The following is a 20,770-nucleotide window of genomic DNA, read 5'->3' as shown; positions in this document are numbered from 1 at the left end:
GTTGTTACAATGGCTGAGAACACGACGGAATTAACAGGTTTGAACGGTGTCGTAATGAGTTTTCGTGCTCTATTTCAGCGACTCTATCGTTTCATGTACACCTATGTTTATTACAATTTTAAACATCAACAGATTTATTTTTAGAACTCGGAATAAATACTAAATATTTAATACATAATAATATAAATAAATAGAATGAATATTTCTTTGTAAAAACCCTGGGAAGAATCGTTTATAGCAGGATTGAACATTAGAGTGTCTGTGTAAAGTTGTATGTTGTGAGGGATTGAGTTACACTTTCAGGGAAGATCGAATTGCTCTTTCAATCTATGTGTCTGTCTGATTGTGTGTGTGTGTGTTTGGAAGGCGGCGGCGAGCCGTTCTCAGTTTGCGGTGGGTGTTCTGCTCTCGCCTAGTTCATGCCGATGGTTCAATGCCTTATTTCCTAATGAATTCCGATTGGAAATTATATTGATGTTGCCAAGGTGACTGGTTTAATTGATTTCTGTTTAATCTTCTCAAACTCAATTATTAAAATTCTCTAATAAGATGGTTTTGTTTGATAATATTTTCATTCCCTTCGAAGAAACTATTAAATAAAAAATACAACGATTTAGACATGAAATGAGAAGTTCATTAAAATGATAAACGCAAAATTTTTATATATTCTTATAAAACCGTTTATATATTTCTATAAGCAGTACTAATCCATAGTTGTAAACCTTTATATTGTTAGCGCCATCTATTAGAGAAGAGATTTATTTAAACGGAAACTGTATTTAACTTAAAAATTCTTTTTCATTCATTTTTTATCAACAAAATAAGAGATAACATTATTAACAAAATAAGAGATAATTATTAAATAATATAAAAAATGAGTATAAAATTAAATTTAAGTAGATTACTAACGCCATCTTTTATAGAATAGATTTATATAAAACGTAAACTGTAAGTATATTGTAGTAAGCTTATACTATATATAATATATTGTACTAGATGCCACCAACAATGTTTATTAACTTGTTTATTATAAATTTTATTAATATTTAATGTCCTTAATTTATTTCTCTTTAACTCCCCAGGATAGGTCCACCTTGTAGTGGTCCTGGAGCTCAATCCTACTCCACAAACAAGTGGCAGTGGGAAGCTAACGGATCCAACTGCAATTCCAATCCTTTCCCAGGAAGATCTCCGATCACCATCGATTGGTCTTGTTCTTTCCGAACCAGTTGTCAGGGGGCTGGTATCTTTGTCTGCCTTGCGTCTTCTGGTTCATTAAACCCTATATGCCTCCCATATATGTCTTGTCATTCCTACATGAATGTTCATGTGTCTGACATATTTGGCCACGATCTTCGAATTGGTACTCGGAGACGGGTTTTTAAAATGTTCCTTCTTTGTTCCAAAAACAAAAAAACTATAACTTTCTCAGGATGGATCCACCTTGTCGTGGTCCTGGGGCTCATTACCACTCCACAAACCAGTGGCAGTGGGAAGCTAACGGTTCAATTCTTCCCCAGGAAGATCTCGCATCATCCTCAGATTGGTCTTGCTCTTCCGAACTCAGTTGACAGGGGGCTGGCATCTTTGCCAGTCTTACATCTTCTGGTTCAGCAAACCCATATATGTCCTGCATATACGACCCGTTTCACCCATATATGAATTGTCATATATGTGAGATATTTGGCTATGATCCTCGGATCGGGATTTATAAGGCTTTCTCCTCTTTGTTAAAAAAAACTATAATTCTTCAGGATGGATCCACCTTGACGTAGTCCTGGTGCCCAGTACCACTCCACAAACCAGTGGCAGTGGGAAACTAACGGATCCAACTGCAATTCCAATCCATTCCCGGAAAGATCTCCGATCTTCTTCGATTGGTCTTGTTCTTTCCGAACTCAGCTGACAGGGGGCTGGCATCTTTGCCTTCTGGTTCAGTTAGATGCAAATCCGACACTATTACTATTACCATTATTATTACTATTACCATTACTGTTACTATTACTATTATCATTACTATTACTATTACCATTACTATTACTATTACCATTACTATTAATATTACCATTACCATTACTATTACCATTACTATTACTATTACCATTGCTATTACTATTACCATTCCTATTACTATTACTATTACCATTACTATTGCCATTACTATTACTATTACTATTACTATTACCATTACTATTATTATTACCATTACTATCACTATTACCATTACTATTACTATTACCATAACTATTACTATTATCATTACTATTACTATTACTAAATTTTAAAAGTTTGAGTCGACTAATTAAATTTAAATTTAATATTATGTGCAAATAAAAGTTTGATTTGTCCTTAATCTTATGAATAAAATTTACCGGTTGACAAAGACGAAATAATTAAATCACACGCTTAATTAACGTTAATTACGATCACGTCTCATACAAGACAATTTCCGACACCTTGTCGTGTATGTCACCCGGTAATTATCTTCTCCACCATTCAGTATGTATAAAACTGTACTTATAACATATAATATGATAATTTCCTTTTATTCGCCTTAATAACAATTACCTATAATTATTGCATAAATATTTAGATAATTAAATACCGTATGCGTCTAATAAAAGAGACTCTAATTGGAATTACAATTGTGAATCGAGCCAAACGGTAACTGTTATATGCCAGTAACGTTCGAACTGGTATTTTTCAATACAAAAAGTTACTGTTGCGCCAATAAATAATTGAATAAGCATAAGAAAAAATTAAATTCTTAACGAATTGTAAACAGTTTTATCAACTATTTAATAGACAATTTTGTTTCAATTTTTTTTATTATAATTTTTTTAATTAAAATGTACAATTTTGAAAGATAATCTTGAAATATGTTTATTTTAATTTTATATACGTCATACATAAATAAAATTATATAGACAGGAAAGGAAATAAAACAAGTTTTTAAATTAAATAATTAATTTATTTTAATAAATAAAATAAAATGTACAACTAAAATTACATTTAAATTATATTATTTATATATACATAATATTTATAATTATCACGAACAATTTTAATTTGAATCATCTATGTACAAGAGGGCATAAAATCAGCCATAATAATGTTCTTCTTCAGGATCTTCACTGAACTCCGCGACCTTCGACTTTCGTTTCTTCACTTTCCCGGGACAAACGTCGTAGCCTTGGGGCATACAATTTTTGGCGATCAGCGTCGCCGTTGCCCTGTGATTCGTCCTAACTTTCGTGACGGTGATCGTGGACGTTTGATAGACGCGTTTTCTCGTGTAATGAGGCAATATCGTCTCCAGCTGATCCAGCCTGTCTTCTATTAGCAAATCGTTGATGTCTTCATTGGATAAAGTTGGTGTCGAGGTGTGTTTTCTACCAAAAGGACGAGGATCCTCGCTACCCTCCACGTACAGATCGATCTCGTCGTATTTGTTGCGTTGCTCGTAATCTTGCAGGGTTTTCGGTGGTCGATGGTCGTTGACGAAGTATTCTTTGGTCACCAGATATTCGACGTTGTTTCTGGTGGCGTCCTTCGTGTCGGTCAGTTTACACGCCTTTTTGCCACTGTACTTCACACAAACCGGGTTCTTGTACACGTACTTGGTCACCATGCTTATCACTTTTGTTTTCAACACTCTCGACGGTTTGATCTGCGCGTAGTTCGGCGACGGGATGGCGATGTTGTTGACGAAGGGCAACGACAACGAAGGCAGGCGTTCCATGTAGTTGTTCGGATTGAACAGCTTGACGCATTCCTGGTACGGATTGGCGAATGCGGACGCGATTATAAACAGTACAAGAAGCATCATTTTTTTATGTGCTCTAATGTGTTTGGTCTACATTTGCGTTGCAACTGACGGGAGCCGTACGGCGTTGCGTCTTTATAACTTCAGCAAGTAGAACAACATCAGATGCTGAATAGAAAAGATTTTTCAATGCTTACACGATCATTGTTACTTTTCATGAGCGCGTAGGTAAAATTCACTGTAATATCGTACATTTCTCCCAATTTCGTACGGGTGAATAAGGTCGGAAGAAAAAGTTGAGAATTTAAATTGACGTTAAGTGCTTTGTCATGGCGGGATGGTAAAATTATTGTTGTTACGAAAGATTTTTATAGGCCAGTTTCCTCGTTTATTGCTAGTTATTACAATTATCGCACACTTCGTAAAAAATACCGTTAAAAAGTGAAATTAATTTAATACGTATTGTGAGCTTTTTACAAATATAATAATAATAATAATAATAATAATTTTATTTGGAATAATATTAATTTATTTTAAAAATTAATTATCTGGACAATATTTTTTTGTCTTGTACAAAATACTCAAAATTTCAAAAAGAATTTTCAATTCTATTGTTAACAGTTTATTGGAATTTGTTGGCTGTTTGGGTTCAGAGCTTATATTCCTTTGAAGTCATTGAAAAGACTTTGGAAAGGGACAAGAGATAACCTCATAAACTTTATCAATTTTATAGAGTTATCATGGTAATGTCTGATGTAAGTGTTTTTACGTAATTCAGAATAATATTAATTTATTTTAAAAACTCATTATTTGGTCAATATTATTTTGTTTATACAAAATGGTCGAAATTTTTTAGAGAATTTCTAATTCTGTTGTTAACAGTTTACTGGAATTTCTTGACTGTTTGGATCTAGACACTGCATATAAGTGATCTTTTAAAATAGATTATATTCTTTTGAAAACATCATTGAAAATTCTTTGAAAAAGGACAAGAGATATCCTCATAAAATTTGTTAATTTTATAGAGTTGTCGTAGTAATATCTGATCTAAAAGTGTTCTTACAAATATTTTAATAATAACTTTTGTTTAGAATAATATTAATTTACTTTAAAAATTCTTTATCTGGTCAATATTTTTTATGTCTTTCACAAACTGGTCGAAATTTTTAATGGAATTCCTAATTCTGTTATTAATAGTTTACTGAAATTTGTTGGCTATTTGAGTCAGACACTGTGCATAAGTGATCTTTTAAAATAGCCTATATTATTTTGATAAAAACATTGAAAAGGCTTTGAAAAAGGACAAGAGATAACCTCATAAAATTTGTCAATTTTATAGAGTTGTCATGGTAATCTCTCTAATATCAGATGTAATGGTGTTTTTACATCGTTTAGAATAATATTAATTTATTTTATAAATTCATTATTTGGTCAATATTTTTTTGTCTCGTACAAAATAGTCGAAATTTTTAAGAGAATTCCTAATTCTGTTGTTAACAGTTTCTAGAATTTGTTGGCTGTTTGAGTCTACACACTGCACATAAGTGATCTTTTAAAATAGCTTATATTCTTTTAAAAAAATCATTCAAAAGACTGAAAAAAAAAACAAGGGATAACCTCATAAAATTTGTTAATTTTATATAATTGTCATGGTAATCTCCTTAATATCTAATGTAAGAGTGTTTTTACAAATATATTAACAATAAATTTTGTTTAGAATAATATTACATTTATTTTAAAAATTCATTATCTGCACAATATTTTTTTATCTTGTACAAAATTGTCGAAATTTTTAAGGGAATTCCTAATTCCGATGTTAATAGTTTAATGGATCTTGTTGACTGTTTGGATTAAGATACTAATTATAAATTATCATTTAAAATAGATTATATTCTTTGGAAAAAAATCATTGATTAAGACAGAATAATCTCTTAATTGTATCTTTAATTGGTACATTAGAAAGAAAAACTGATTTTTCTGCTAATTCAATGAAGCAATCTAAGAAACTTTTTATAATAAATAATAATTTTATTTGATTTAATGCTTTTAATGATGGTATTTTATAAAATCTCACTCTCAATTCAAAGATATGAATCAAATCCATTAATTATCCTTCTGGGTATTTTTCTCAAATAAACAGCATCATGGACTGCTTACTTACTTTCTTTCCACCATTTAAAACTGATAATTTGGATTGTTTGAAAAGTAATTCCAGTAATTCATTTTGTAATTGCTGTTTCCTGTCTTATCTGTTCGCTCTATTGTTCATACAAAAACCAATATTCACAGGTTTCACTTAATTGCCAAGAAGGAAAATTTGTTTTTTAACACTTTCATACAAAAGTTCATTCGGATTTAATACTTGACTGCAATAAAACAAATTACTCGCTTTAATTATGGGAATGATACTTGTAATATTTGTATCGACCTACTTCAGTCAATTTTCTTTGAACCAGATATGAATTGTTGAGATTTTACAGAAACGTAATGTTAGGAAACGCCTTATATGGATGCAGGAACAGTGAAACTGTTCTAAACTGTTCTCGGAATACAAATGGAACACAATTAGCCATATTTGACTTGGAGAATATTAATGGCTTTAAAGACCTCAAGCGTGGCTTTATAAAAATTGAACACAAATCAATTTGCCGTTTGTAAATCGTTAAAAAATTACGTGTTTTTATACGAAAAGTTTCAATTAATCAGTATTAAAAAACTACCGTAATCATCGATTAATGTGAAACAACAACAGTTAAAAATATTTGCTGTAAATCGCCTGACCAAAGTAAACAAACTGCAGCATTTCACGAAATCATCTTTTCACACCATTAAATCACAAACTTAATAAATAACTTGATTCCGTTATAAATTACGTTTAACATGGAAAATGAAATTTTCCACACTACTTGCACATGTAGTCACATTTGCGTAGTTTAACCAAATTATTGTATATTTATTTTGATTTGGTGACAGTTTCAATTTCCCCTTAAACCATTTACCACGCAGACCGTGTAACTAGAGGAAAATCAAAAGTTGCCCGTTTCGAAAATATACCATCAAATGAAATAGAAATTCCCCAACCCATAATTCGTTTAATGTGGATAAAAACTTAATTGTATTATTTAAATCTTTTCCGCGTGTAACGCCATATATAATTATCATATTGTTCTAAGTACAACAACTTTGTTTAACTGTGTGCATCATAATTGCCGTGTAGAAACCCGGAGGGAAGTAAAACAAAATTTGCGCATTGTTTACACTCAACAATGTAAATTTTAATTCAATCGAAAATGCAAAGAAAGCGAAACACGAATAATAAACAATAACACCTGTATAGATTAGTGTAATTTTCGAAAATGCGATCGACAAATGGAATTTCAGTAAATTTATGCTATTCTAACCGGTATTAAATGCGTTTTGTTCATTAAAATATAACAGTTAATAATATGGAAACCATATGGGGAATGTTATTAAATACTAATAGCATTATTTTTTCTTTGTTCGTCAAAACAAGAATTTTTTATTATTGAAGCCAACAGATTAACTTGGGAATGTCTAGACGTAATCTCATGTTTTTAAAATTAAACTGACAGGTATTATTTTTTTTTTTTTTCTCTCTAATCTTCTAATTTTACTTAATAGCTGTAAATTTTCTGCACTTGCACTTCCAGCGTAGAAAGTTGTGGTCCCTTCGAACAACATTTAAATAATCGACATTTAGTTGCAGTCTGTAGAACAAATTAGAATTACCGCTAGTGTAATGACCGCGTAAATGTTTAACGAGAAGATTGACAGATCATTTTAGAGGTAGTCGGATCCAGTGACCTGCTTTAAATGATCACCCCGTACTGTTATCTCTACAATGGAGTGAAACGAGCTGTTTTATATTTGTGGTCGTGCTTAGATAAAAGTTTTATTTTTCAATATTTATTGCATCCATTCTTTTGCCATTTTTAATTTTTCAGCTATTTGCTGATGTGAAAGTGAAAAAATTTCAGTGTCACTAACGAAAGTGCTGAAAACGTGTATATGAAATCGACCTACTCTTCCTTAATTAATTTCTTTTATCTAACATCGCACAAAAGATAAATTTCATGGCACTGTTTTCTTGAAAATTATATGTGGTTTAATTAAAGAAAACCAATGTTCTAAAGCTGTTGCGAAAACCACTATAAATTAAAGACAATTAAGGAGAAATAGTAAATATGCAAACGATTGTTTTGTAATGTAAAATAGCTTCTGTATCTTAGATTAGGTTTAAAATATACTTTTATTCATTTTATGTCTTTGTACTGGATTCTAGAAATATGATTATATACATTTCCTAGTATTTTTTACAGTTTATAAGAAGCTTGGGGTAAAAATTTTTATCCAGACAATTTCTTTATTACTTATAATATTTGCAACCTGTTTGTGTAAGAGTCATTTTTATGACCGAAGGTAGATTGCAGGCAAAAACCCTTATTATCCCTAAAAGCAACCCGCAAATCTTTAGCCGATAACAATAATTGAAGTAAAAGCCCCAAAAATTCTACAGATAATAAAACAATAAGACTTTATCGCAGCCAGGTCAAAAGCACCAGATAAATAAACCTTCCAGAAACCGGGAGCCTTCAGTCAAAGTAAATCTTTTCAAACATGAACAACGTCCTGTTAATTTTAACCGGTGCCCTGTTGGCCCAAACGAAAAACTTGGAGAGTCCAAGACAGGCGAGATGGTTCAACACGTACACCAGCACCGAAATCGCCACCAACTTGGTGACATCCTACATCCCGTCGTCCTGCGTCCAAGTCGAACCGACTTTGCCTCCGTGTCGGAACGTTCGCTACCTCAAGTTTCCCAACTTCGTAGCCAAACCGTAAGTAAATCAGCCTGGTTAATTTTGACGGAATCGGTACGATGTCGGATTAATAGCGCGTGAAATAATAATGAATATTTCTTGCATGTCGCACGGTTTAATGCGTGTTTCTCCTTCGGTTTAATCGTACTGACATATTGATGATATTTTGGACGGTTTCAATTATCTTACTTAATTATTTTCAAATGATGTTTTTAAATTCGAAATTCATATTAATTAATAACAGAAATAAAGCATCAAATATTATTAGTTACACGTGTGCTACAATATATTTGTTGTTTGTGTAAGTTACAGCAAAACTATGAATGTCCAAATAAACAAAACAGTAATAGTTTGTAACATTTTAAATCCAACTAATGTCCATAAAATTTAACGTGCTTTAAATAATTTTACCAAACCCTGGTTTATTTTTAGTTGACATAACATAAATTGTGCGTTTATTATACAAAACAATATATCACACGACCCCGTTCTAACACAAACAATAAATAGTAGTGGTTTAGTACAGAGAAAGGTGTTATTATTTATTAATTTCCATTTCGTTTTGTTTTCTCGTTAAATAACCGTCGTTGGGTTGAAAATTGTTTAATAATAATTTCGACCTTCAAATTTTTAGCAGCAAATGTAAATTTTTAAGAATAATTTCCAATTAAAATACTCGATGGAGTTTAATTAATTATAAATCAATAGATATTAGAATATTTAATGCAGCACAATATATCACACGGCCTCATTTTGATACAAATGATCGTTGTTTCCAACGGAGAGAGGCTCTTACATTTATTAATTTCCATTTCGTTTTGTTTTTTCGTTAAACAACCATTATTAAAACAAGGTGTGATTTCTACAGGCACTGAATAATGAGACGGATGTGAAAATGTACAAATCGCGCAGAGACAATAAAATTAAAAAAATAGATTAATTAGTTTACATTTATTAAGAAGAGGCACAGAGAAATTGGCCAATAATTAAATCAAACAAACAGCTCTATAATTAATTAACAGGAACTGAAATCTTTATCTTGTACAAATTTTGAAATACATTACAGTACGTGTAATCATTATCAGTAATATATAAATGAATTTCCAGCAATCCTCAGAATGTAGAGACAATAAAAGAGGGCAAATCGATCCACACCACCGAATTAGGTTGGGGCGAATATTTGGGCATCTACGCCCCAACAGTAACGGTAACCCACACCGAACTAAAGACGACTACCGTTGAAGACCCCAGAATAGTAGTGACCTTCGCCGTTAAGGGTTGTAGGCCATTGAGACTTCCCATGGATTTAAATCGTTGCGAGGTCGAAGCTTCCTCCACAGTTGCCATTCAAGAAATCATACCAACGTCCACTGTCGCCTCGCATGTTGTCCCGACCGCCAATTATGAAGAGGTGGGAAGCATACACGATATAATTGATAATGATAATCATCTGGGGCAAGATAATAGTTTGCTGCAACCTTCAGGTGAAAATCACATTTCTGGACCATCTAGTAACGAACCCACAGAAGCTCTGCCTTCAACCGCACCTAAATTTTAACTTTAACTATATATACTATGCAATATTTATTTTGTGCCAATAAAACATTTTAAACCCATTTGTTTTTAACATATTCAACTACAAACACCAAGAAACTAATAAATATCCCAATACAATATACCAAAAAAGCTCCGGCGGTATTTGTCAAAGAAAGCGTCATCTCATCAGCTTCAATCGCTTTCATCTCGCTTATGGCTAAAGCTTTGTAATAACGAAGGGTAAAGTTTTGATACAGATTTAAAATCATTCCGTTTTCCCTTAATCGTCGAACCACCATGTTTACTCTTTGAAAAGACGGATGACCTTTAACAAAGAACAAACTAAGGCTTAAAAGAATTATTGGAAAGTTGGTATTGTGAACCAAGGCTCGTCCTTGATCGTCCATAAATTGGGCCGTGAAGTACTGGATTTGTCTTTCGGTCATAACAGTTGCTACGTCTCTCTTGTAGGCGGTTCTCTTTAAGCACATAGTCATATTATTGCAGTTTAAAAAATTGTTTTTAATATAAGTTTCAGTACGTGGATCGTCGAACTTCATTAAAGACATTAAATTTTGTGGCATACCGAATTTTAGTTTGTGTTCCATAAACTCGTTTAAAGTGTTCAAGTCTTTGTCATAGTTGTTACCAGTGAGGAAATAAAACATTTGGCTTTTGTAAGCTGTATTTAAAAGCATGAAGTACAAGTAAGTAAATATTATAAAAATGGAGAAAGGTCTTGATTTTTTTACAGAATATGAATATATATTTTCGAAGGCAAAACTAATAATTGCCAAAAATGTGGTACTCATTAAATGAACGTGTTCATTGTCAAAACTTACCAAGTAATGAACAATCAAAAGTACCACATCAATACCTAAAATTGCCATCCAAATTGGTAATGAAAAAACTAAAATATATATTTTCCAAGATTCCTGAAGCTTAGCTTTGGGAACTGCAAAAGTTAAAAAATCTGAAAGATATGGATAGCACATGTCAAAATCCAAATGCTCGTTGAATTTATCATGGATATCACCCATAATGACATCACACTCATTTCTTTGTAACATGCCCCATAAATTTGTGTACGTTTTGTTTATTTTATTACCCCAATTTGTGTAGTTAGTTTCAGTAAATTTAATATTAATTTTTAAAAAGTCTGCAACGATTTGCATCACTTTAATCTCGATACCTTTTTCTTTGGTCGCACTATGAGTTGTATGTGGTGGCAAAACATAGTAGTTTACACGAATATCGCGTTTTTCATAAACATATTTCTTTTGAAAATCAATATTCAAAATACCTTTTTCAAAACTGTCTTCGTTAAACACATGCACGTTAAACATATAGAAATCTGTCTTAAGAATGTTAGTTATAGAAACATCTTGATCATCAGTTATTATTATAAAAAATGCTCTAGGATTAAACGTTGACTGATACTTCAAAACGGAGAAAAAACTGATTATTTTATCATAATCCAATCTTATTAGATAAAGATCAGGTTTCGGATCGAAAAGAGATTCCACTCTACTCAAGTCAAAACGGATCACTGGTAGATTTATATTGTTGCTTATGTTAAACACGTGTATTATGTTAAATTCTGAAGGCAGATTAATGACTTTAAGTTCGTTTTGTTGCTTCAATCGAAGCACACTTTGATTGGAAAGACTTATACATTGCAGTAACAATAGAACTATAGAAATATTTAATGTCATCATGTTAGCTTTACGCAAACTAAAAATTTTTCTGAGTGGATTGAGTCATTAGTGTTTTATATCAAATATTAAGCGTGCGATATGTAAATAGTTTTTGTTGGGTAGATTACAGGTAGCGTTATAATCTTATTTGTTTCGTTCAGTAGCTGAAGTAAATAATAAATTTCCGTTACGTAGGCCTTTGTTAAGTTAGAAAATTACATATTTGTGATAATGATGACATTAATGTCATTAGTAACATTGATATAACTAAAGTAAAATAATGTTACAAGTGTGCTAGAAGCTTTTATAAAGAACTCGATGGGTTTGGTCTTCCTAGAACTTTCTGTCCACTGTGATTTCCCCATCCTTTTGTCAATTTGACTTCTTGAGATTATTTTCTTACCTTTAAAGTTTCTATTAGCTAGTCTAATGTGATTCAGCCCTTTTTACCTATCACTTTTCTAAATAATACAGGTCTGCTTCAAAATTTGACATTTTTTTTGGAACAAAGAGGGGAAAATCTTATAAAAGACGTATTCCTGATGGAATTCGGAGGCAGTGTCGGATTCCCACCGACTAAAAACCGCTCTCCGGGTACCAATCCGAAGATCATAACCAAATCTCAGGCATATAGGTTAGAAAAAGACATATATGCGAGGCATACATGGGTTTACTGAACCAGAAAACGTAAGGTAAGCAAAGTTGCAGCCCCCTGTCAACTGGGTTTAGAAAGAACAAGACCAGTCGGGGAAGATTAGAGATCTTTTTGGGAATGCATTGGAATTGCGGTTGGATCCGTTAGCTTCTCACTGCCTCACTGGTTTGTTTGTGGAGTGGTACTGAGCCCCAGGACCACAACAAGGTGGATCCATCCTGGGGAAAATTTGACATAACTTCATTTTATAATATATATGCACTTTTTATAAACTTCAAATCGTCACTAAATGTCAATTTGTATAAGTCGCACGAAAAATACAAAGTAAGTGCGATGGAAACTATCAAAAAAGCAGCAAAATGTGGCAAAGGAAACAAAGAAAAATCAGACACATTAAAATCACAAGGTCAAAATATATTATGGGAAAATATTTGCGACGAATATTTACAAATGAAAAACCTAATTTTAGAGTACATTAAAGAAAAGGATAATCAACCCAAAATATCATACAGTCCCACCGTGCAATTTATGGTGGACAACGTGTTCCCAGTATTAAAACCAGCCATGAAAGTAATGTTGGAAAAGGCAGTGGAAAATGATAGTTGTTACGTAAGTGAAACTGCAACCCACTTTTCTTTTCAACCTCTCAATCCCTCGTTTCAGATTCCGAAAACCGTTTTTGACGGTGTCGATTTTCTCTGCGAGTATTTGTATTACGAAAATCCCAATCATCCAGAGAGAAAAGAAAATATCGTTCCTTTACACGAATTGGAGTGGGTGAAAAAGTCGTTAAAGGAAAGGTGTGGCATAGAAAAATTGAATGCAACTACTTTTCGTATCTGTTACAGAAGTAAACTTTTTTCGGACCGTTATATTTACAATGTGTTTAATTGCATTGTTGGCAATATATTTGAACACCTACTAGTACATACAATAAATAACAAATGTGCGTTTAATGATAGTAATATGAATATGAAAAGTTTACTTTCTATACTTGAATAGATGTACATAGATTCATGTGCTGATTTCTTTATCATTAAATTAATATGTGTACACAATAAATCAAAGCCGAACAATCGCCCAATAATAAAAGAAAATAATTTATTAGGAACTAACTTTCAATGGTATAAATTTTTAGTCCTAGGCCTTTTTACCCAAAGCATCGAATTTGGAAAAAGGAATATGGTGCCCTTATAATCCAGTGTTGGTTCAGGGGTCATACTGTGCGATCTCGCCCTGAAGTTCAAGAAGTCCGGCAATTTTGGAGAGTATGGAATACAAAAATTGAACTTGATATATTTTTAGTAATTTTGTTGTAGACTTTAGAAAAACCGTTGGTGGTTGATGAAACAGAAATTCCGGAATCAATTACTGAAACTGGTTTAAACGAAAGTCTCTGATAAGATGACAAAATTATAATTAACATTTGAATTTGTTTATGATTTAATAAAGTATTCTGTGTTTGAGTAGTAATTGTCGTTTAGTATAAAGAGATGACGCCACCATTCAAAAATTTATAAATACTACAGTAGTACAAGTATTTGAAAAATTACATGTATAATGTACTTCTAGAATCATTATAATCATTTGAAAATTTTAATAAAAATCTCAATAATCACAAAACGTAAACATTAAAATAACTTTGTAATGCATTAAATTCTAAAAATGTTTAAAATATTAAATAAAATCATACATTTTTACAACCTACAATATATTTATTTACATTTACAATTTAACATCTGCATATAAACCAGGTGAAACAGGAGTGCCCAAACCAACTGGTATTGAAACAGTAGGTTTTTCACCATCCTTTGCAATTCTATAGTTTGAATTGTTCATAGATTTATTATACACAGCTTCAATTGTTGGTTGTTCTGTAATTTTCTCTCCCTTGGCTAAAATATCTCTTTTAATCAATTCAGCTAAAATTGGTGGTAATTCTAGAGTTTTGGGGAGGATTTTGGCAGATTTATCTTTAACTTCTGACAATCTACAATAGGACTCTTCCTGATCCTTTGGTATTAGTTTGTAGTCAGGTTTATAACTGGCTGATTCTATTAGTACAGGTTTAGGATGCTTTACTCCTCGAAACACTTTCTCCACCCACACTTTCACTTTTCTGGTGTTCTACAAAAACGTACAGCTTACATTTTGGTATAACAAGTATAACGATTTATCTTACGTCTAAACTGGGCTTTTCGGGATTAGGTAACGTCTCGACTTTAATGATTTTCATGTATGTGGGTTCCGGATATCGCTCAAATCTGCTCCGGGTAACAATACGGCCAACGCCGAAATTTTTCAAGTTGCCAACGATTTCCCATAATGACTTGCCGACTAAATCGTGCGTCCTACCAATATATTTATACGGCATCTTTTAGTTTTTAACAACAATCTGTGTTCACAAAATAACCTAACCTAAAAGTTAGGTTATATTGATAGTGGATTTTGTGTTCATATGCTCGTATGTTGGTAGATAGCATAGGTTTTCTATGCATAGGTTTCCTACACATATTCAAAATTGGTGAATTAATAAACAAACTTATATATAAAAAAACTTATTATTAGAACTGTAATAACAACTATAAGACATAGTAACAATATTACTTATAAAAGAAACATAATAAACATGCAAAGTTAAACAGATTATTTTACAATAAATTATTTTTTCTTAAAGAAACTCATAATTGATGGTTGACTTTTAGTTTCCTTCTTTCCTTTTTTACCCTTAGAATTACTTTTAGGGGATACTTCAGTTTCAGAATTACTGCTGTTCTTCTTGTCAACTTTTTTCTGAGGATTGGCTTTTGGTTCTGGTGGTTTTTTAGGTGGTTCTTCTTCATCTGATGCACTCTCAAAAACGTATTCAGTTTTTGTCACTGTAATTTATGAAACATTGATTATTTGCAAAATTAATAGGTTGTTAATATTATTACCAATAAAACCTTCATCATCTTCATATGTTTTTTCGACGGCTTTCCTTCGTTTATTCTTTGGCACAAATGTAGGTTTCACTTTGACTGGCTCTGGCTCATCATCAGATTTTTCAATAATATTTTCATTTTCTTCTTCTTCATTTTCGAACAAATCTAAAATGTGTTTCAACATAAAGACAGATGTTTTAGTACAATTTATAATTATTTGTTATTAATTGTGGTTGTATTAATATTAAATTGAGTGGCTGTTACCATCACTATCTGAATCATTCTTTTGTATAATCCTTTTCCTTTTCTTGTTAGGAGCATCATTAGATTTTTCTGTTCTGGGCCTTTTACTTGTTTTTTTACTGTCAGTTTTAGGTTGTTCTGAAAAATATTGTGTCATTTACAAAAATAACTGGCATGTACGTTAAACCTTTTACTATCTTTGTTGTTTCTGAAACTGTACTTTTATCCTCATCTTCATTCACATCTACTTCCATGTTCAAATCTATAAATTCAAATTTCAGTTAATAAAATTTTGATCTTTCTATAGTTTTTACCATCTTTACCATTAACATTTTCTTTGTCATCTTTCTGATTGGTATCTTGTTCCTTTTTAGGTTTAATAGGCATTTTGCTAAACATGTTTGCCAAAGCCCCCGGTTTACCCTTGTTGTCAGGTTTCTTACTTGCTGGGGACTTTTGCTCAGCATTTTGTTCTTTCTTATTGAAAGCCGAGGGTGTTTCTTCTTTCTTCTCTTCTGGCTTTTGTTGTTTAAAGAATACTGTTGATCTGCCTTTAATTGTTGGCACAGGTGGAGGTGGCAACTTTTTAGTTTTTAATACCCTTTTCACACTGTTTTTACTTACTATATAACCCTGTCTAAATGTTCAAGAAATTTGCGTATATATATTTAAATATTCAATCAGAAAAATGGAATAAAACTTACAATGATGACTCTCGGTTGGCCAGTTCTTCTTTGTTTGCCATGAATATTGTGTTAAAATCTACATTATCACTCTTTTGTATACTGAATATCGTTTGTCCAGATATGCTCTCAAATATATCATCTTTCTTTTGTGTGTCTTCATTTTTTAACATAATCACAGCCCTTTTCTTATTCTCCTTCGTAATTCCTGTTATCATGTATGTAGCAATCAAATCTTTGTTATCTTTACTGAATTTTTGTAACAAATCTCTAGCAGCTTGAACGTTCAAATTAAATTTTGATGCAACTATAGGAAGAGTAATCTAAAACGAAACAAATAGTCAATTTAAATATATTTAAACTAACCTCAATATTTACAATTTTGTCTTCATCTCTGACGAGCTCTTGTAATTGTTGCATGTACAAATCCTCAGTTGCACTATCCATTTTTAAAAAAATACTGAGTTCCTTTAAAACAAATAGTTTTGTTTTAAAATCTGATTTGACAGTTTATGCAAACTGTCCCGCCAGTAGACAGGATTGCCAACGCTGTGTCTCAAAGAGAACAACAGTTTTATCAGAACATAAACTTAAAAAATATCATCAATTAAGATGTTTTTACAACAACTTACTATATTTTTAAAATAAGGAAGAAATAAATTGTGTAATATATTTTGACACCCCAAAATAATTATTTATTAAAAATAGTCATATTAAAATAAAATAATAATATATATAAAAATAAAATAAACAAACAAAAAACTATTTTAGATATATTTATTCTTTAAAAATATATAAATTGAATAACTTATTAGAATTATTAATTAAAACAATTACACTGTAAAATATAGATTATAATGTTTAGATTTTTTTTCACTGATAATATTCATTATATAATAACAGAATAATATAAGCACAAAACAGAGTGAATACAATAAAGTTATGAGCAGGTTTGACTTGATTACCGCCACTGACTTTCTCAACTTCTCCACACAAACCCGCATACTTAGAGTTGCAAGTTAAATTAGCTGGACAATATGAACAAGGCATTCCTCTTTTTAGAATTGGAGTAGAACGTATGTTCCCACCAGGACCATAGTTACACACAAACAAAATCCCATGTTTGTAATTAGATCCATCATCAAATTCAGTTGATGCTCGCGCACATCCAATTTTGTAGGTATCCGCCCAAACAACCTGAGTAAAATGCCCTATTGGTTGATCGTTGCTTACGCCGTCTTTTACTTTATTGATGTAAAAATTGTAATTGCCGGGATCCAAATAAATAATTTCTTCGTACCAGCTGTTACAGATTGCTTGCGTATAATTTGGATATAGCCAATAATCAAAGAAAATACTTCCCAGGGAAATAAAAATATTTTGTCCAACCCATGTAAATGCGGGAGTGCGTCTGCACTCATCATGAATATTGGGGCCACTAAAGATACATTTATTGGCGTGACATCGAGCCATTTCTTCTAATTCCATGTCGTAGCTGATGGCTCTCATATTCTAAACGGTGTCTTTAAAATTCAAATCTTCACCAAGTGCGAGATGATTTCTTAATTTATTATGCACGTGGACAAAGATTTCCCTAATTTTATCAGTCATTGGCTCCTCTTTACATCCCACAATTGGCGAGCAATCAGTTCTTCTGCATCTTGTGTTGATCTTGCCATCACAATCAAGTGTGCAGTAATCCACATCTGTTGATTGAGATGGTTGAAATGGATTAATTAATATGAACACTGTATAAAATATTAACATCGTTACAACTGTGAATACGTTTATAATTTCAATTATCACTATTTTTTATCAAAATGTAAATAGCTATAATTTGTGATAAACGTACATCTTAATCTGTGTATACATACATATTATGACATAAAAAAATATTTTTTCTTGTAAATTCCATGGGCAAAAATTGTTATTTTTATCATGTACAATTAAAAAATTAAGTACGCACAAATAAAAACAGACGCAATTGGAGTATAAACGGATTTAATCTGATTACCCCCGCTGATTTTGTCAACTTCTCCGCACAAACCAGCATACTTAGAGTTGCAAGTTAAATTAGCTGGACAGTTCGAACAAGGGCTTCCTTTTTTTAATATTTGCCTACTACGTATATTGCCACCAGGACCATAGTTACACACAAATAAAATTCCATGTTTGTAAACAGACTGATCGAATTTTTTTGTTGCTCTTGCACATCCAATTTTGTAGGTGTCTGCCCAAACCAACTGGGTAAAATGCCCTACTTGTTTCTCATTCTTTATACCGTCTTTTAGTTTGTATCTAAAATATTCATAGGTGCTCGGATCTAAATAAATGATTTCTTTGTACCAACTGTTTACGACGTATAGTGTATTGTTCGGATAGAGCCAACTATTGGAAAAAGAACTGCTCTTGTCGTAGTGAACGTTTTGTCCCACCCATTTAAATGCACTAGTACGCCTGCACTTGTCATGAACGTTGGAACCACCAAATTTGCATTCATTGACATGACACCGAGCCATTTCTTCCAATTCCGTATCATAACTAATGGCTCTCATATTCGAAACGGTATCCTTAAAATTCAAATCTTCACCTAGAGCAAGCTGATTTCGTAATTTGTTGTGGACGTCCACAAAGTACCTTCTAATATCATCAGTCATTGGTTCTTCTTTACATCCCGGAACTGGTGAACAATCTGATCTTCTACACTTTGTGTTAGTTTCACCATTACAATCAAGGATGCAGTAATCCACGTCTTTTTTTGATTGTGAGAGGCTGAATAAAAAAACGAATACAAACACCACAACCGACCTCAACATTTTTGCTATTGTGAATAATTCAGGAAGGAAATTATAATCGGTTGCATCGTTATCAAAATGCATATAAATAACTACTACGTTTTGAAATTAATTTTGGCTACGGAAATTAATTTGGGGACGACGAAATATTAATGATAAACATTAATTTTAAATTTTGTACAAGAAAAGAAAAATGTGCAATAAAATTAAAATTGTAACCGATTAGACATGGTTAGGTCAGTTTGTTTTTTAATCAACTATCTATTTTTAACATAAATAAATAAAAAAAAATAACAAATAACCTTTTTTGACTTATTTATTTAAAATTATATCTAGATTTTATTTTATAATAATAGTAATATACAATGTGTAATTACAAATTAAAATAAGCATAATACAAAATGAATACAGTAAAGTAAATAATAAGTAATAAAGGTTTGACTTGTTTTCCGCCACTGTTCCCTTCTTCTTTCTTCTCTTTTCCACAAAAACCCGAACAAGGAGGTTCTATTTTTAGAACTGGTGTACCCCGGCTGATTTTATTAATGTCTTTTTCTAGAGCTGGCGTGTCCTCGCTGAGTTTATCAACTTCTTTTTCTAGAACTGGTGCGTCCCAGCTGATTTTATCAACTTTTTTTTCTAGAGCTGGCGTGTCCTCGCTGACTTTATCAACTTCTTTTTCTAGAACTGGTGTGTCCCAGCTGATTTTATCAACTTCTTTTTCTAGAGCTGGCCTGTTCCCGCTGATTTTATCAAGTTCTTTTTCTAGAACTGGTGTATCCCCGCTGATTTTATCAACTTCCTTTTCTAGAGTTGCCGTATCCCCGTCGATTTTATCAACTTCTTTTTCTAGAACTGGCGTGTCAACGCTGATTTTATCCACTTCTACGCACAAACCAGTATACTTAGGGTGACAAGTTAAATTAGGTGGACAATTCGAACAAGGCGTTCCTCTTTTTACAATTGGTGTAAAAGGTATGTTTCCACCAGGACCATAGTTACACACAAACAAAATCCCGTGTTTGTAAATAGACCCATCATCAAATTCAGTTGATGCCCGTGCACATCCAATTTTGTAGGTGTCGGCCCAAATAACCTGGGTAAAATGTCCTACTCCTTTATTTTCGTTTATGCCGTCTTTTAGTTTATTGTTGAAAAAATTGAAATTGTCGGGATGTAAATAAATAATTTGATCGTACCACCAGCCTACTACTGTTTCCGTAAAATTTGGATGTAGCCAGTCATTAAAGAAGATACTTCCCCGACTTAAATAAATATTCTGTCCAACCCATGTAAATGTGGAAGTGCGTCTGCATTCGTCTTGAATATTAGGGCCACTAAATATGCATTCATTGGCGTGACACCGGGCCATTTCTTCCAACTCCATATCATAACTGATGGCTCTCATGTTCGAAACGGTGTCCTTAAAGTTCAAATCTGCACCTAGAGCAATTTGATTTCTTAATTTGTTGTGGACGTCCACAAAGTACCTTCTAATTTCATCAGTCATTGGTTCTTCTTTACATCCCGAAACAGGCGAACAATCTGATCTTCTGCACATTGTGTTAGTGAAACCGTAACAATCAAGGGCGCAGTAACCCACGTTTTCTTTTTCCTTCTTTTCTCCACA

The 20,770-nt window shown here is 32.2% G+C and overlaps 5 protein-coding genes across 8 annotated transcripts; 2 read left to right on the top strand and 3 right to left on the bottom strand.

Moving 5' to 3' along the window:
• Positions 1-8,281: 8,281 nt before the first annotated feature.
• LOC109595718 (uncharacterized) lies at positions 8,282-10,205 on the top strand. The gene is made up of 2 exons (XM_020011132.2): positions 8,282-8,625; positions 9,715-10,205. The coding sequence occupies exons 1-2, from the start codon at positions 8,405-8,407 to the stop codon at positions 10,163-10,165; spliced, it is 672 nt and encodes a 223-aa protein (XP_019866691.1). The 5' UTR covers positions 8,282-8,404; the 3' UTR covers positions 10,166-10,205.
• A 1,647-nt stretch (positions 10,206-11,852) lies between these two features.
• LOC109595733 (IQ domain-containing protein K) lies at positions 11,853-13,968 on the top strand. 3 transcript variants are annotated; one of them, XM_049963874.1, is made up of 5 exons: positions 11,853-11,970; positions 12,965-13,104; positions 13,159-13,295; positions 13,634-13,763; positions 13,815-13,968. In XM_049963874.1, exons 2-5 carry the CDS (start codon positions 13,024-13,026, stop codon positions 13,893-13,895), a joined length of 429 nt encoding a protein of 142 aa, XP_049819831.1. In that variant the 5' UTR covers positions 11,853-11,970; positions 12,965-13,023; the 3' UTR covers positions 13,896-13,968. The 3 variants fall into 3 exon arrangements, with proteins under 3 accessions (XP_049819831.1, XP_019866711.1, XP_019866710.1); XM_020011152.2 differs by lacking the exon at positions 11,853-11,970 and adding an exon at positions 12,517-12,532; XM_020011151.2 differs by lacking the exon at positions 11,853-11,970 and having other exon boundaries at positions 12,718-13,104.
• A 221-nt stretch (positions 13,969-14,189) lies between these two features.
• LOC109605603 (uncharacterized) lies at positions 14,190-14,934 on the bottom strand. The gene is made up of 2 exons (XM_020022193.2): positions 14,678-14,934; positions 14,190-14,622 (listed from the first exon to the last, which is right to left on the bottom strand). Exons 1-2 carry the CDS (start codon positions 14,867-14,869, stop codon positions 14,221-14,223), a joined length of 594 nt encoding a protein of 197 aa, XP_019877752.1. The 5' UTR covers positions 14,870-14,934; the 3' UTR covers positions 14,190-14,220.
• Positions 14,935-15,037: 103 nt separating this feature from the next.
• Positions 15,038-16,938, bottom strand: LOC109595726 (DNA polymerase delta subunit 3-like). Of its 2 annotated transcripts, none has more exons than XM_020011143.2 (7): positions 16,724-16,938; positions 16,367-16,668; positions 15,977-16,299; positions 15,850-15,924; positions 15,684-15,800; positions 15,432-15,584; positions 15,038-15,374 (listed from the first exon to the last, which is right to left on the bottom strand). In XM_020011143.2, exons 1-7 carry the CDS (start codon positions 16,790-16,792, stop codon positions 15,157-15,159), a joined length of 1,257 nt encoding a protein of 418 aa, XP_019866702.1. In that variant the 5' UTR covers positions 16,793-16,938; the 3' UTR covers positions 15,038-15,156. The 2 variants fall into 2 exon arrangements, with proteins under 2 accessions (XP_019866702.1, XP_019866703.1); XM_020011144.2 differs by having other exon boundaries at positions 15,986-16,299; positions 16,724-16,934.
• A 1,352-nt stretch (positions 16,939-18,290) lies between these two features.
• On the bottom strand, positions 18,291-19,161 carry LOC126264651 (venom allergen 5-like). The gene has a single exon (XM_049963331.1). It carries the CDS (start codon positions 19,159-19,161, stop codon positions 18,292-18,294), a length of 870 nt encoding a protein of 289 aa, XP_049819288.1. The 3' UTR covers position 18,291.
• Positions 19,162-20,770: the final 1,609 nt, after the last annotated feature.

This window comes from Aethina tumida, chromosome 2 (genome assembly GCF_024364675.1).
Source record: "Aethina tumida isolate Nest 87 chromosome 2, icAetTumi1.1, whole genome shotgun sequence".
NCBI lineage: Eukaryota > Metazoa > Arthropoda > Insecta > Coleoptera > Nitidulidae > Aethina > Aethina tumida.
The sequence above is the reverse complement of the archived record's forward strand: the minus strand, read 5'-3'. Positions and strand labels throughout refer to the sequence as shown.

Bases quoted from the DNA above. Each gene is read 5' to 3' on its own strand.
- LOC109595726 (XM_020011143.2), bottom strand. From the start codon at position 16,792: ATGGATAGTGCAACTGAGGATTTGTACATGCAACAATTACAAGAGCTC. The intron at 16,300-16,366 runs GTAAGTTTTATT...TTGAACATTTAG, and splicing joins GCCAACCGAGAGTCATCATT to ACAGGGTTATATAGTAAGTA. The intron at 15,375-15,431 runs GTAATAATATTA...CATAAATTACAG, and splicing joins AGATGATGAAGGTTTTATTG to TGACAAAAACTGAATACGTT.
- LOC109595733 (XM_020011151.2), top strand. From the start codon at position 12,829: ATGGAAACTATCAAAAAAGCAGCAAAATGTGGCAAAGGAAACAAAGAA. The intron at 13,105-13,158 runs GTAAGTGAAACT...CCCTCGTTTCAG, and splicing joins TGGAAAATGATAGTTGTTAC to ATTCCGAAAACCGTTTTTGA. The intron at 13,764-13,814 runs GTATGGAATACA...ATTTTGTTGTAG, and splicing joins AAGTCCGGCAATTTTGGAGA to ACTTTAGAAAAACCGTTGGT.
- LOC109605603 (XM_020022193.2), bottom strand. From the start codon at position 14,869: ATGCCGTATAAATATATTGGTAGGACGCACGATTTAGTCGGCAAGTCA. The intron at 14,623-14,677 runs GTAAGATAAATC...ACGTTTTTGTAG, and splicing joins CCGAAAAGCCCAGTTTAGAC to AACACCAGAAAAGTGAAAGT.
- LOC126264651 (XM_049963331.1), bottom strand. From the start codon at position 19,161: ATGTTGAGGTCGGTTGTGGTGTTTGTATTCGTTTTTTTATTCAGCCTC.
- LOC109595718 (XM_020011132.2), top strand. From the start codon at position 8,405: ATGAACAACGTCCTGTTAATTTTAACCGGTGCCCTGTTGGCCCAAACG. The intron at 8,626-9,714 runs GTAAGTAAATCA...ATGAATTTCCAG, and splicing joins CCCAACTTCGTAGCCAAACC to CAATCCTCAGAATGTAGAGA.